General features: G+C 41.9%; 1 protein-coding gene across 1 annotated transcript in view; it reads left to right on the top strand.

Moving 5' to 3' along the window:
- Nucleotides 1-14,988, top strand: part of LOC127393336 (rho GTPase-activating protein 32-like) — a 102,734-nt gene that overhangs the window by 15,975 nt on the left and 71,771 nt on the right. The window contains exon 2 of the mRNA XM_051638304.1: nt 13,501-13,609. Within this exon, the coding sequence (XP_051494264.1) occupies nt 13,501-13,609 (109 nt within the window). The remainder of the gene's footprint in view (nt 1-13,500; nt 13,610-14,988) is intronic.

The raw sequence follows: 14,988 nt of genomic DNA, 5'->3' as shown, positions 1-14,988 counted from the left end.
ATGCAAGTAAAAATGGGAGCTTAAATTTCATGCTAGTTTCTAAGGAAAACAGAGGGGGTGCAGAAATACCATGTCACCTTTCTGTCCTGACCATGTACCTTGGCTTGATGGGCCAGGAGACAGGGGGTGACTCTCCTGCTTTGTCACACTCCTGCTCCTTTCTGTGTTTGTGCTGAATTCCCCAGGCTTTTTATTTTTGCTGTGTGCTTATCTGACTTCCATCCTGGGTCCTGGCTTTAGCTTCCTATCATGTTGCTCACCAAGACAAGCACACGATCAGCTTACCTAGGCAGAGGTGGTGGTGAAGCAGTGGTTAAAGCCAGCTCAGTTTTCTGCTCCTCTGCTTGCTCAGGTGAGCTCCAAAGGGTAATAATGATGAAGAGAAACAACTTTGTGTGTAGTGCTTATGGGACTAGGTTTCTTTTCCTTTATTTGATATTATTATTATTATTATTATTATTATTATTATTATTATTATTATTATTATTATTATTATTATTATTATTATTATTATTATTATTACTATGTACCTGTCATTTCTTATGGACTTTCCTATCTGCTGCTAGATTTTTTCTTTTTCTGTTCCCCCCCCCTGCTGAGTCATTGCACAACTCAACAGCCATTGTGTAGCTCTTGCTTCCTGGAATCCTGAATCAGTTTGTCACCAGCCTTGCTTCTTTCCTCCTGCATTTGACACAACTGCACTTGTTTCAAGCACGTCTACACAGCAGAACCCCTTTCAGATGGTCCCGTGGTGTCTCTGTGTCAGGGTGAGTGGGGCATGTACTAATGGCAGAATGCAGGGGACAGAAAACCTTGATTGCTTTTGCTTTTTCATACATTCCACTGCTGGCATCTACTTAGGCAATTAAGCACCTCTCATATTTTTCATCCTCTATAAAGCATTAGAGGGGTCCTCTTTTTGTTGCTCTTTGAATAGCTTGACTTGTCTACAAATAGGTGGTTCACTTTTTCTCCCTCTTTCTTTGTCCCCCCCCTTTAAAATTGGGTTGGTGTTTCAAGGACTTTGTTGGCCTGCCTGATGTAAAAAGAGGTTACCTAAAAAGGTAACATTGTGAAGCAGTGCAATTAATACAATTTGTTTCAAAAGGGTGACAATTCCTGCTGACAATTTTTCAATTTTAAAATGTCCTTGTTCTCAGTCACAGGTTGTCTCTGTGATGCTTTTATTTTGTTGCTTGTAGTTTGCTTTGGAAATAATAAAAAAATCAGAAGCTTGACCTCATTTTCCCAAAACTGTTTATATTTCAGATGCTCCCCCCCAGTTTGTTAGAAATAACAACAACCACCAAAACTGTTCTTTTTCCTGAGCTCTGGCATTCCCAAAGGATTTGGATGATCTTTCATGGGGAAGCATTGCAGCACCCTTACATTCTCAGATCCTCAGCTTCTGAATTTCAAAGCAAAGATAAATAGCCAGTGTGAAGAGGCACACATGGAAATCAGGATGGGATCTGCAAAAGCTCACATGAAACTTCACAGGACAGGAGGTGACCAAAGTCAACAGAAGGTCTCCAACGTGTTATGATCTTTCCTCCCCTCTTTCCTTCCTTAGGAGTTTCTGTAGCCATGTGCTTTGCTGCTGATCCAGTGGAAAGCTACTCCTCTTTAAAATGTATGGATTTTCCTCCAGGGCAGGGTATGTAGAGATGGGCCAGCACCTCTGCTGGCACGGGGAAGATGTGTCATCAGATGGGGAGCTGCCCTTTTTGGAAACAGCAGCCCTTGCATGGCTTCTTAAACCTCACCGGGTCTAAAGGTGCTGTCTTGAAGCTGTGCTGCACAAGCACTTCGGTAATTCTGATCTCTGCAGCCCAGTTCTGGGTTTGGCAGTCACAGGGGGTTTCTGTAGGTAGCTTATTGCCTTCTTCCCCTCTCTCTGTTTTGAAATAGGTTCGGAGGGCAATGTGGAAAGGAGAGGAGGAGGTGTTACATAAAATCTTAGTGGTCAGAGCCACAGATTGGGCAACAGCAGACTTAACACTCTCCTGAGCCTCTGCAACTCTGAGAGAGTGTCCTAATTATCTGCTGGTAAACTGGGCTGGGCTCTTGTTCTCTTCTACATCAGGCTAGAACATTTTGTGTCAAGAATTGGTTGAGGAGAGAGTGCATGATCCTCTAGTCTGTGCAGAAAGGTGTGTTCTCCCTTGGACCTGATTTTTTCCCTCCAGTCCCTGATAAGGTGTTTGGTATTTATATGTCTTAGGGTGAAAGCTGTGCCACTGTAACTGACTCTGTGGTTAGGAGCTGGGAAACTCAGGGTACTTCCTTCTTTAGGCTCAGTCTTCTTCTGAAATAGTGGACAGGTTATTGGAGTTGTGAGTTACTGTGGGTTTTTGGAAAGTGGACGGAGGTGTTCTCTTTGCTCGCCTCTTGTCTGCTTTGATGTAGATTGTTCTTGCCATGACATTTTATAGTCCCCTGGCATATCCAAGTACAGCATTCAGCATGATTGGGGGCACTATGCACCAGACAGCAGTGCTTATTGTAAGAAGTCTGTAGATTATAGGTTGCCCATGGTTTTCCAGTATTGTGCTCCTCTGAGTAGCCTTTAGAGTTAATGCTTTTGTTTGATGATGTACCGTCTCTCAGTCTCTCCTCCAAAAAGATGCATAAATCTAAATCAAACTGAAGCCTTGGCTAATTGTTCCTTCTCTATTCATCTCTGTGGCAGCAGGAAGCCTCGCAGCAGGGTTTCCATTCACAGCAAACATGTATGCCAGCTCAAATGCTCTCCTACCAAAAATGTATGTGTGGGTGTTGAAGGTAAAAACGATTGGACAGGAGTGGTTGCAGCTGTATCCTTGAGTACTACAAGCAAGGAACATCATTGATGTCTTGCCTGCATGTTGGTTTTGTTTTGTGGTGGTTTTGGTTTTTTATTCACTGAAAAATATATTTAACAACTGCAAAATATTCCAAAAGGGCAAAATAAGTGGTTTTTTGCTGGTAAAAGACTGCATCAACACTCTCCCAAACTAGTGCTGGCAGTGGTTGTGCACAGGGTAAGAATGGAAATCTACTCTGAGCCCTGCAAGACATTTTCACCCCTAAAGCACCCGTATCATCTGGCCTGTGTCCAGCTCTCAGGTAGTGCTTCCACTTGTCACCCCTGCATCTTTCTCACTGCTCTGCTGCCACTTCCTCATCTCCTGGGGGGGGGTCAGAGATTTCCCTGTATTGTCTGACCCAGCAGGGCAAAGATGTGACCTTGAAGCCCCAGCAGTTAGAAGAACATTCCAGCTGTTACCAGCCCAAGCTGGGACACTTGCTACTAGTTAAAAGAAATCTTGCTGAAGGAAAAAGAAAATCAGTAAAAGGAAAAATAGCTTCATCCTGGCTCATACCAGAACACCCAGGCAGATTTGTCCTGGTTAGTTAGTGCTTTGCTTTTCCATTATTGTTTTTGCCTCAGAATGACCTGTTTGTTTGTGCTGTTAAGAAATTATTTCAGCATGGCTCTGCATGCATCGTGCCTGGATGACCCCCCACACCTGGTGAAATCTGTCCCTGGTGACAGGGTAGTTCTAGGCCTCCATTCAATTCCATTTACCTGGTCAGGAACAATACAGTAGGAATAATAATAGTGAAATGTATTAGCAGTGTTTTCCAGACATAGAAAAGATTGAGCAGCCTCCTGTTTGCTGTTGATACCATTGATGTGGAATGTTAGTAGCACAGGTAGGCAGCTGTTGGAAACATTATGTGAGGGCCACCAGTTATTTAAGACTAGTTATTTAAGACTAGTTATTTAAGTCAGGCTAGCTGGAGCTATTTATTTATTTGCTCATGCTTAGCTTTTATTATTTGTAAACCTAACCTAATCAGATTACAGTGTCCTAGAGCTAATTTCCATTCTCTTCCTTGTGAGTATTCACTAGCTGCTCTGCTTTGGATGTTGTTTTTTTTTCCCCTGGCTTCTTCCACAGTTGCAGCATAACCCTGCAGGGCAGAGCAGGACCTGCACAGCCATCTCTGCAGGGGCTTCCAGACAGAAGGGGCAGCTCTGGGTAATGACTGGCTCTGTCTAAATGTTTAGTTACAGAAAGGATTTTCCTTCGAAGCAGCTAGCTGACTGGACAAGTTTTAAATGTTATAAACAGTTGTCACTTAAAGCATGCAAGGCTAATTGTTACTGATTAGTTGATTGCACTTGATCATTCCATGTGCTGAAAGCATCATTTTTCCAGTATATGCTTCTATGGGGAAAGATTAAATTACCATGGCTTTGCATTGGCACTGAACTGCTAACAAAGGAGATCAGCCCAGATAAATGTCCTTGGATCTAGGTTTAGGGCATGCTTTGCAATTTTGGGGTGTACTTTGATCTTTGCTGCATTTGGATTAGTTGTGAACAGATGGGTTTTATTACTACTCTGCGTTATGGTAATATTTGAAGACTCCAGCAAAGACTGGAACTGCTTTTGCTGAGCAGTGGGGAAGGGGAGATGAAGGGCATAATCGTAACAAACAAGACAGACAAACCAAGGGGATGGCAATGAAAGTGCAGGGAACAGGTTTTGACTAAGAGCTTGGTGAGATGGTCCCTGTCTTGCTGTCATTTGGATGAGGAAAGTGAGTGGCTGCAGCCTGAGCCCTGTCATGGAAGTGAGAGGTTAGTACTCTTTTTTTTTCCCCTAGAGGCAATATTCTTTAATACTTTTATATTTGTTCCTGAATCAAACAAAAGAAATACAAGCCAGGGCTCAGTGATTCTGATTGTTCAGTGATTTCCTAATTCCTTTTCATACACTGCACAAAAGTGATAAGAGAAACCTGTTCCTGAGGATTTTTTTTTTAATTGACTGTCACTGTGTTCTTCTGAAAGGAAGCACCGGGCACCTATGAAAACAGTATCTTTTATGTGTTGCCAAACAAAAGAGCAGGTTTTTTTCGGTAATTTATGTATGCAAAAGCATGAGGATTCTGTGGGTATTTTTATAAAGCCTTTTCATAACTAAGAACGTGGCTCAGAGCTTGTAAAAGCCGAATATTCCACGAGCTTACTCTTTTCAGAAAGTGTTTAAAGAAATTCTAGTTAGCAAAACCTGAATGCAAATTATTATAGCCCAGTTCAAGAAAGCTCTTAGATGCATGTTCCAATCCCTTCCAGAGCATGAAGCACATATCTCTGAATTTAAGTTCTTTGAGATGGATCTTACTGAATTGAGACATAAAACACAAGTAGGTAGAGATGAGAAGCAGTAAATGAAACCACCTAAACTATGGTGGAAGAGCAGAAAAAAAGAAGGTGGTTCTGTTGACCCCCAGGTGCTATTTGTTGCTTTCAAATTTAGAGATTTACAGAAGGTGCTTTGGGGTTGATCTTACAGAATGCCTACAGAACCTGTTTTTTTTTGTTGTTTTGAGGAAGAGAAACAATAACAGTTTTTGGTTTATAGCATGGTGTTGGCTTCTGCTCTCCCAGCATCCCTCCTCACCCCTGATGAGTGTGGAAGGCATCTCCTCAGTAGTTGGGTATCTGACACCTTGAAGGTTCTTGCAACCTGATCAGCCTTGTCAGTCCTGCTGGGAGAACTGCTGGGGCTGGCAGGGGAGAGTAGGTCACCCTGGCAGTGAGAACACAGGCACCCAAAGATTAATCCCAGGCCTTGGGGACCTTAGATTCTGCAGCTGAGGTCAGAAGAGGCTCTGTGATGTGCAGTGTGTCATGTCAGGGACACTGAGAAATCCATTGGGGGAGAAGAAAGACAATCACCAAGGCAAGGCAGGCTGCCTGTTGTGCCTGGAAGTGTCTCTGCTGAAACAGGAGCTGCCCTACCTGGACTTGCCCATTTGCCTACAGGCTTAAAATTCCAGGTGACCTTGTTCATGCAGCTTTTCTTTGGCATCTCAGAAAATGTAGTTTAAATATTATTGCAAATTAATAAACAAGACAGATATTTTGAATTCTGAAAACTAAGTTAACCCTTAAGCAAAGCTAACTTACCTGCCTGACTATGGGAACTTGTATTAGAACATGTCCAGAGGTGCTGGAGTGGGGCAAGAAACCAGTATGTTAATTAATCTCTGCAGTGCTATTGGCCTTCTCTGCTTCCCTCTGCAGAGGTATGTGAACAATGGGAGAGCTGATGTGTCCATTCTAGCATTTAAAAAAATCAATCAAATGATACTGCTGTTTTTAAAGAGGTCTTTATTTAAATCTTCCTGTCTTTCATTTTCAGAATGTTCTTCTGATGTCATGTATTCTTCAATGAGAAACAAAGTTCTTTTTTATTCCTCAGAGAAAAGGATTTACTAAAGAGCTGCATAGTAGCAATGAACTTTCTTCTTTTTCAACCTCTGGTCACCCATGGTAGTGGTTCTCAGACCCTCACAGATAAACAGACTGCAAGTTGAAAACCACTGATAAACTTTTAAACTAGGCAATGAACACTTCCTTACTAGCACAGGCAGGTCATAAAATCATTCGGGGAAATTAAGTTTGCTTTGTGCTTACTGCTGTTTGAATATTTAATTCAAGTGATTTTGAAATTACTCTTTTATTGTAGAATATCCTTTATTATTTTTTTTCTTGTGCACTGGCTTCCCAAACAATTGCATTTTGGCTCCCTGACTGTGAACTTCCATCAAACGTAGAAATTAGAGTTTTTAACTTTGCAGAATCAATCACAATAAACCACTCAGTTATGCTGGGTTTTCCTTTTGTGGTCAAGGATTAAATACAATCAATTTACCATTTCTTTACTTCTGAGGTGTGCTTTAAGCTGACCTTGTAGGTTTTTTCTGTCTTCACTTTGTGTGATCCTTGAGACAGGACTTCAGAAATCTTGTTTTACATAATACAGATGGACATAATGATTGCTGATCAGTAAGGTGTTGACAAAGCTGATTTAAAACATGGGAAGTTAAATCCACTGTCAGGTCAGCACTGTCAGCCTTCAATTCCCATTTCTTGTTTCATTTTTCCTGGAGCTCCTGTGCTATCTCTGCTTTCCATATTGCATGATTATTTTCTTCCATTCCACTGTGTTACTTTTAATTTCATGGCACAATTTACTTGGAAAATTGGGCTGGAGGAGGGTATGTGCATGTTGGTTTTTTCCACCCCTCTGATGACATTTCCTTTTGTGTGTGTGTGCTATAAGTTTGAGGTCAGAAATGAAGAGGCATCAGTTTCTTGATTCCATCTCCTGGCCCAAGTGTTTATAAGATCCTTGTGGTGATATGGAGCAACATGTGTGATGTGAAGAGTTGTCTTAATTCTGCTGTCATATATTGTGCAGTGACATCTGCAGTTCTTTACATATTTTCTTTCTTTATACCGTTTTAACTCCTTGTCTTGATCAAGTTCTTCTTAAACCCCCTAAAGCAGAGCTGTCAAAGTGTCTCCATGTTGATTCACTGTTGGGTTTACCTTTCCATGCTGGGGATTGGATCCTGGGAACTCTGCACTGGTTACACCAGGAGAGACAGGGATGCTGCATCCAGGCTGTTACGCTATGCCTTGAAGTCTGAATATGCTCAGCATTAATTAGAGGTTTCTGTGCTGTGGCTCACCTGTAGTGGAGCTGTGGAGCCTAAAGTAACCCCAAGTCTCATTTGTCTACAAAATCACAGAATCATTGAATGTGTGGGGTTGGAAGGGACCTGTAAAGGTCATCTAGTCCAGCCTGCCCCTGCAGTGCACAGGGACCTTTGTGACTAGATCAGGTTGCTCAGAGCCTCATCAAGCCTGACCTTGAATGGCTCCAGGGATGGAGCCTCCACCACCTCTCTGGGCAAAGATACCTCACACATTCCTGTGGTGGTGCCCAGCAACACTGGTTCTGGCTCCTGCACCTGCAGCACTGCATCCCAGTTCTGTTCTGGTGCTGTCTGCTGTCTCTGCTGCTCTCCTGTTTCTTGAGCAGTGTCTGCTAGCAGTCTGCAAGTGAAGAGTGCTTGCTGCAGGCAAACGTGGTTGCTAGGAGCAAGGAAGATGAGCCAAGTGGATGTACAGTTCCCTGCACAGTGTGTTTGCAAGCAATCCAAAGCTTGATCCACAGATCCTTTGTAGTGCCCTGGTAAAGTCTGGGTTGGCCTTTTGTGCAAATTACTTGAGCAGCATAAATACCAATTTTTATCAGAGTGTTTGAAGCTCATTGGTTTTCAGTATAGATTTGTGGCAATAGATTTTATTTAAATTTGGCTTTTTGGGTATAATTTGTGTCTTGGAAAACATCCCTTTCTGTGGAGCTCTAAATTCTCTTGAATCATTGGTTCCATAGGGCAGGGTTGTGCTTTTACATTGGCTGAGAAATCTCCAGGCACAACAGCAGTGCTGTATAAATAATAAATAAACTAATAAATCAGTTATCATCGGCTGTTACCTCCTAAATTGAGGTCAGAAAAAAGTCATTGGAGGGAAAAGCAGCAAGGAAAGCTGAGATGCCTGTTGTCCCCATGGGGGAGCACAGCCTAAAGATCACGCTTGGCATTTAATTTAAAAAATATATAGCCAGTCCAAAATGAGTGTCTGTCAGCCAGACAATTAACTGTTTGATATGAGGAGTCTGACATTCGAATGCTTCATGCTGCCATGCTTGCACGTGGCTTTCAAGCCATCAGGCAGCTTTGAAAGTAATTTGTCAACACCTTTTTGTCCTCCCAGAGGAGAGCTATTAATCTGCGTGTCATCAGCATCTAGATGACATCAAAGTCCATGGCAATTGTGTTCCTCCTCCCTGTGGTATGTCAGTGGCACATAGTACGTGCCTGGGAACTTAAGGGAAGAAACGTTCTTACAGGAATTCCACAATATTTTAAAGTTTCTGTGCTTTCTCCTCCCCTGTTTAGCTGAGGGGGCTCTTTCCACAAACCCACTTGTTAGGGCTCTTTCTCTCTTTTGCAAACAGAAATGTGGAAACACTTGGGGCTTTGAGACTCCCAAACCCACAGGGAAATTTAATGTCTAATGGCAGTAGTATTTAATATCTTCAATATTATAAACTCGAGGTAGCAGCAGAGTTTATGAACATCAAGCTGAATATTGATTTACTCATCTACATCGTGGTTTATCTACTCGAGGTGATTTCTGCCTTGTGAAGTGTTGCAGTGTCTTCCTCAGGGTGGACAGGTAGGATGTAACAGCAGTAACTCAGGACCACAGGGGAGCTTAGTCAGGGGAACAGCACAGAAAAGTTTTCATTCCTGATAAGCAGATGTGCTCCCACCATAAATGATGGGACCAGCAAATGAGATTTGAAAACATGGAGGAGGATATTAGATGTTTTCTTGATAGAATTGTATCACGTACAGATGTACAAGCTCTGACTTGAAATTCATCAACTTGACCTACCAGAGAACTTTAAAGAATGGGTGTGAATGCGGGCAGTGCCTTTTGTGAAATGTCCTGCAAACATTTGTTCCAGTACATTTGATTCTCAATTTACAGTGAAGAAGGTTTCATTCATCTGAAGAGAGATTGCTTAATGGCCTCTATACAGACAGAACTTTTATTAATATAATGGTGTCAGATTTCATTTGAAGGGCATTCAGAGCTGCTAAGCAGTTGAAGCAGTGGAATTTTAAATCAAATTGTATTTCTGTTCTTATGGCTGGTATTACATTTTTTAGTGACTTTTCAATCATTTACACCTCCCATGAAATGGCCCAATGTAGGCTTTACAGAACAGAGCAACTTACTTAATTTGTTTGGCCTTTGATGTTTACAAAACATGTGTCAGTATTTTCTATAAATGCCAGTGGCACTCTAGGTGTTTTCTCCTCCCATGAAACAGAATCTACAGCAGAAAGAAGATAATTAGTCTTCTTGCAGCTTGACGTGTGGTGAATCAGGCATATATATATGTATGTTGTGCTATTTATTTGCTCTATACATTTAAATAATGTCATATATGTGTAATATGCATGCATATAAAATGTGTGAATATGATTATACATAGATAAATAGATAGGAAAATATTCCAAGCTTGTCTTGAGTTGAGACCAGGAAAAATGGCAGTGTCTGCCTACTGAGAAGACTCCTTCTCCCAGCTGTGTGGCTCCAAGGTTTCACATGCCCAGAGGACATTTGTGGTGATCCTTTCAATGAATGCAGCCAGTGTGGCTCTTTCCCAGTATACCCAGTTACAGTATAATCAATTTGGGGGCTTATCATGGGGTTCCCAACTCAATACAGGGCTGCATCTTTGGAAGGGAATGGCTGAATTCCTGGAGAAAGTCCTGAAGATGTGTTGAGGGTGTAGGAAGAAGTAATGCTTAGAAGTCATGTTGCAGATGGATACCAGTCCTGCCAGTCTTCCCATGACAGCTTTCCCAGGGACCCTGAGCTTGTGTTCAGTTCTTGGTGTCATCCTAGAGAACACAGAGTTCTTGTGAAGGCTGTTGAAACACTGTACAAAGGAGAGTTTCTTGAGTAGTTGCTTTTCTTCCTCTTCCCCTTTTCTGGCCCTACTTCTGCCCATATTTCATTGCTGCTTATGCACAAAGGTTCTTTTCGTTCATCCAGATCAGAGATGGGATTGGGGAACCCACTAGGCTTAATACATAAAGGACTAATATCACCTGTAGCATCTCCAGCCTTCCTTGGTCTCTTGTCTCCGGTGGCATGGAAAAAATAGTTACTATTAAAGATTAATAAGGCTTCACAGGTGGTTATCAAGTGTTTATACTTGTGTTAGAAAATCCTCAGTATAATTTTCAATGTCTTTGTGGTATTATGACAAAGTATTTAATTTCTATCAATAGTAGAATATTTCATTGAACAAGTCTGGCAAATGCTCAAAGAATTTACTGTTTTAAATATGCAATTTGACATGCAGAGCTTTTCTTATTTCCATTAAAAGTCCAGAACACCTTCAATTGGAAGAATAATAGGACTGTGTTTCATTATCTCAGTGCCAATGGCTTGGGAAGAGTTTATTGTGGAGTTTTATAGGCATAATCTGATTAAACAAGTAATGTGAGTAAATAGATTGGAGACTTGTAAACAGGACTGGATACTGGGGCATCCATGTGTATCTGCTATGAGGGTAGAGACCCAGAATGTGGGCCTGATTCCCAGGGTTATTTTAAAGCAGAATGTATTCTTCTCTGCACCCTTACACTGCAGCCATCACAGGTATTTGAAGCATCTTGCCAGGAGTAGCTGAAAATGTTCCCTGTAAGCAGGCTGAGCATAGAGTTTGTGTAATACATGTACTGTGTTTGTGCACATATATTTTATAATCTCAGTTACCAGTTTCTGCTCCTGCCTGTTCTGTAGGTTCTGTGTAGTAAACTTTCTAGAAAGTAGTCAGGGACTTGGTGTGACAGAAGGTCCTCCAGTTTGGAGGAGAGCATAGACCAGTCCTGTGCCTGTGACTTCCCTGCTGGCTGGAGGAGTCGTGTCCTTGGGCAGCCTGGTGTTCCTGGAAACATTTTTAGACATTCAGAAAATTTGCTCCTCGAAAGGAAACTGGATTTCTGATGAGAAGCCCAGGTGGAGCTGCCACAAGTCTTAGAAGTTGTGTAGTAAATCCATTTGTAATCCAAAGTCCAGATAAAGATGTAATTTCAGTCTCGCTGTTTTCAAGACTTTATACTGAGAAAGTGTGTGTTGTGATGAGCTGTTTGCTTTGCCTGTGCTGCAGGAAGGTGGGTCATGCTCATGTTACCCCTCCTTTAATTCCATTGCCCGATGGAATTAGCCTAAATTGGCATTAGACTAAAGCTGCCTTGGGGTGATTTGTTCAGAATCTTTTTGTACAACTCCAGCATTGCCAAACACAAAGAGCCAGAAATCCTGAAGAAGCCTTATTGAGCCTTTTTCAAAATCATGGGCTTGATTTAAAAAAAATACAGGTTGTTGGTTTTTTTTGTTTTCTTTTAGTTTATCTCCTGTTTTTGAGTTGCATGGTCTGGTTTCCTCTGTAACCAGCAGGTTTCAAGCTTATACCTTCAGTTAAAATAAGTGGCAAACTTTTAATGTGGAGGAGCTGGGTAGTGAGAAACAGGGCAAATCATCTCACTCAGGATATGCAAATAAGGAGAAATGAAAGAGCTGCCACTCTGAGCAACACATTTTCAGGTTTACAAAAATTAAATTCTTCTGAACACTTGCACTGCAAAGGTGTGTGTCTTCTGCCTGAGCTGGCGTTGCACCTTTCTTCTAAATCAGGGTATTTTCATGTAGGTTTTTTCAGGCACATACAGCTTTCACCGTGTAGGTGTATTTTTTTTTCTTGTCTCTCCAGGGACAGCCCTACTTTACATTGGTGGGAATGGCACATGAAACCAACTGGCAGTGTTAGCCTGAGGCTTTCTGACTCTGGTTTTGGGGCCCGTATTCTCTGGGATGTGTTTTTTATTAGAGCAGAGATGTGATCACAAAGCTAGGTATAAAATTTTACAGGATATAATTTTGTAAGCCAGCCATGCTATTACTGCAAGTGTTAATTACTTCATTTTTAACTCTCCTGTAGGGTACAAAGGAGAGTTAAATGCTTGGGCCCAGCCACTTAGGTCGCTGTGTCACACAGCATGTTAAAATTTCAGAACATCACATCTTGGATCTGAAGCAAAAGAGTTTTCTTAAATGACTTTCAGCATCAATCATAGCACATAACTCAGCATAGTGAACGTTTAATAAAACCATCCGTGCTTTTCTGTCTGTGGGTACTTGCTGTTCATTATCACGGTGGTTATCCTCACCTATTTGGTGAGAGCAGCACAGGTAATACCAGACCCTCGACAGGCCTTTGGCACTTCAGGTCTGCACCATAGTCACTGCAAAGGCACATTTAGAAAACCTGGAAGTGAATAGGAAACATCTCTGGCTGAAACAGCAGAGCTGTCCTAAGGGTGGGCTGAGAAGCATTTAGGAATACATTTGAAATTTTCTTTTTGAGCCTTTAATCTTTGTGTAGGCTGGAAACACTCTTCATAAGGTATGTGGAGGATGGCTCCTTATCTGAAGAAAGTTTACCTTGATAAAATGAGACTGGTTTGAGTGTGTCCCTGCAGAGTTGGGGCAGCTGGAGGTGCTCAGCCTTCAGACAGGATTAGTGAGAGCTATGAGTGCTGATGGCTCAGGCCTGGGGATGTGAATGCAGGCTGAGATATGGAAAATGCTATCTCTGTTCTAGGCAAAACATGGGCTAACAATGAAGGTATCAAAAGGGTGTGTTTTTTCTCCCAGGGCTGATGTTGTTTGCCTGGGCAATAGATGCAGTTTTTTTGAAATGGACTGAAAATTACTCCTGCTGTTTCTGTGGTTTAATACTTGCAAATTGTGTAGTGATTAAACAAAATCATCCATTGATTGGTTAGGAAGTGCTGATTTCTCCCCACCAGATTTACTCTTTTTCTGTTTGTATCCTGAGGAAGTAAGAGAAACTTAGAAGTCTGTAAGATTGCTGGGTTTATCAAAGCATTTATATTGTACGAGCCACATAACTGATCACCATAACAGACTGTGTGTAAAAGAACCTGGAAATTGGCACTGAGATCAAACCTCTTTGTCCTCCTTTCCAGAATGATGAAGTCCTCTGTACATACAGAAGAAGATGACTTTGTGCCAGAGCTTCAGAGAAGCATCCACCCCAGAGAGAGGCCAGACTGGGAGGAGACTCTCAGTGCTATGGTAAGACACCTTGTGGTTTTTCTGCATGCTTTTGGTTCTGAACAATCTACCCTTATAATCTAGTAACACATTGATTTGTATTCCCTCAGTTTCAGATTTTTCAATAGCTTGCATAGTACCTTCAACAAGACCAAAAGACTTTCCTTCCTCTGGCAGTTTGTCAAGGAGAGACAGTAGGAGCATGCAAAATGCTTCTGCCCTATTAATATGTGCCCCAAAGCAGGTCTAGTAACCAATTAAAAGGTCCACAATGTCACCGAGATTTTCAGTCTGCATTAACCTCCTTTTCAGCAAGACTTTGGAGCATAAAGGGAACTTCTTGTAAAAACATGCTCCTTGAAGCATGCAGCATTGTGGCAGAATAAGACTTTAGCAAAAAAGCTGGCTAAGTCTACAGAAATAAAACCTCAGTGTGAAAGCCAACCTACCATCAGAGGGAACACAACTGCAGAAAAGCAACCACAAAGGTGCTGTTCTCATGCCTAGAGAAGGCACTACAAGTGGGCCACAGACAACTCTATTACCTTGGTATGTTTGTTTTCTTTTTAAATGAGTAAAGTACCTGCAGTTGCACTTTCTCAACTCCCTCTGGCATTTGGAAAGTAAAATGTTATTTTATTAGCAGCCAAACAAGGCAGTCTGATTAGTTGGTTTTGTGAAGTTCTCTTAGCTCACAGCAGCTTGACCTGCCTTGTTTCAGTATAGGAGTGTCTGGAAGTTGTGTTAATTTCTGATTTTCTAAATTGCCTCATTAGCTTGCTAAGCTGAAGAGAAAATTCCCTTCTGTGACAGACTTTGGGTAAGGACAGCAGTGGGGCTCTGGAGGGTGGTCAGTCCAGCAGCATGGCTGAAGTTACTTGCTGTGATGTGGCAGCAGTGACAACTTTTTCCTGTCCTTGGCTCATGTGGCAGTGGCAGAGCTTCAGCCTGGAGAAGCCAGATGTTCTTTGCCCCTGGACTGGCAGCAGTGCAGCAGGAGAGATGGGCTGGATTGAGCTGTACTGCAGGACAGTCAGATTCATGGGATGTATGAGGCTGAGGGGTGTTCATCCCAGTGGATTATTTGAAGTTGAAAGCACCTTTAATAACTGCCTGGGTCACATGAAGTACATTTTGGATTAGCTGTTCTTTATACAACATTCAGAAAATATGTAGGTAATAAACTCCCTGTGAGCCAGGTATTTATTTTAATTCTAAACAGGGGAACAAAGATAAATACTATGTTTTACTCTTTTCAAAGATCATCAAACCCCAGGTAATGGAATTATAATATTTTGTTCCAAACTTCATTTTCAAGCAAAAAAACCACCCAACCCAAGACTCAGTGTTCTGTCTGCTTGTGTTTTCCGTGCCTCTTGCTCTGCTTAGCCACTGTTTAA

The sequence above is a fragment of the Apus apus genome, chromosome 22 (genome assembly GCF_020740795.1).
Source record: "Apus apus isolate bApuApu2 chromosome 22, bApuApu2.pri.cur, whole genome shotgun sequence".
NCBI classification, from domain to species: Eukaryota; Metazoa; Chordata; class Aves; order Apodiformes; family Apodidae; genus Apus; species Apus apus.
This window is presented reverse-complemented; position numbering and strand designations above follow the sequence as displayed.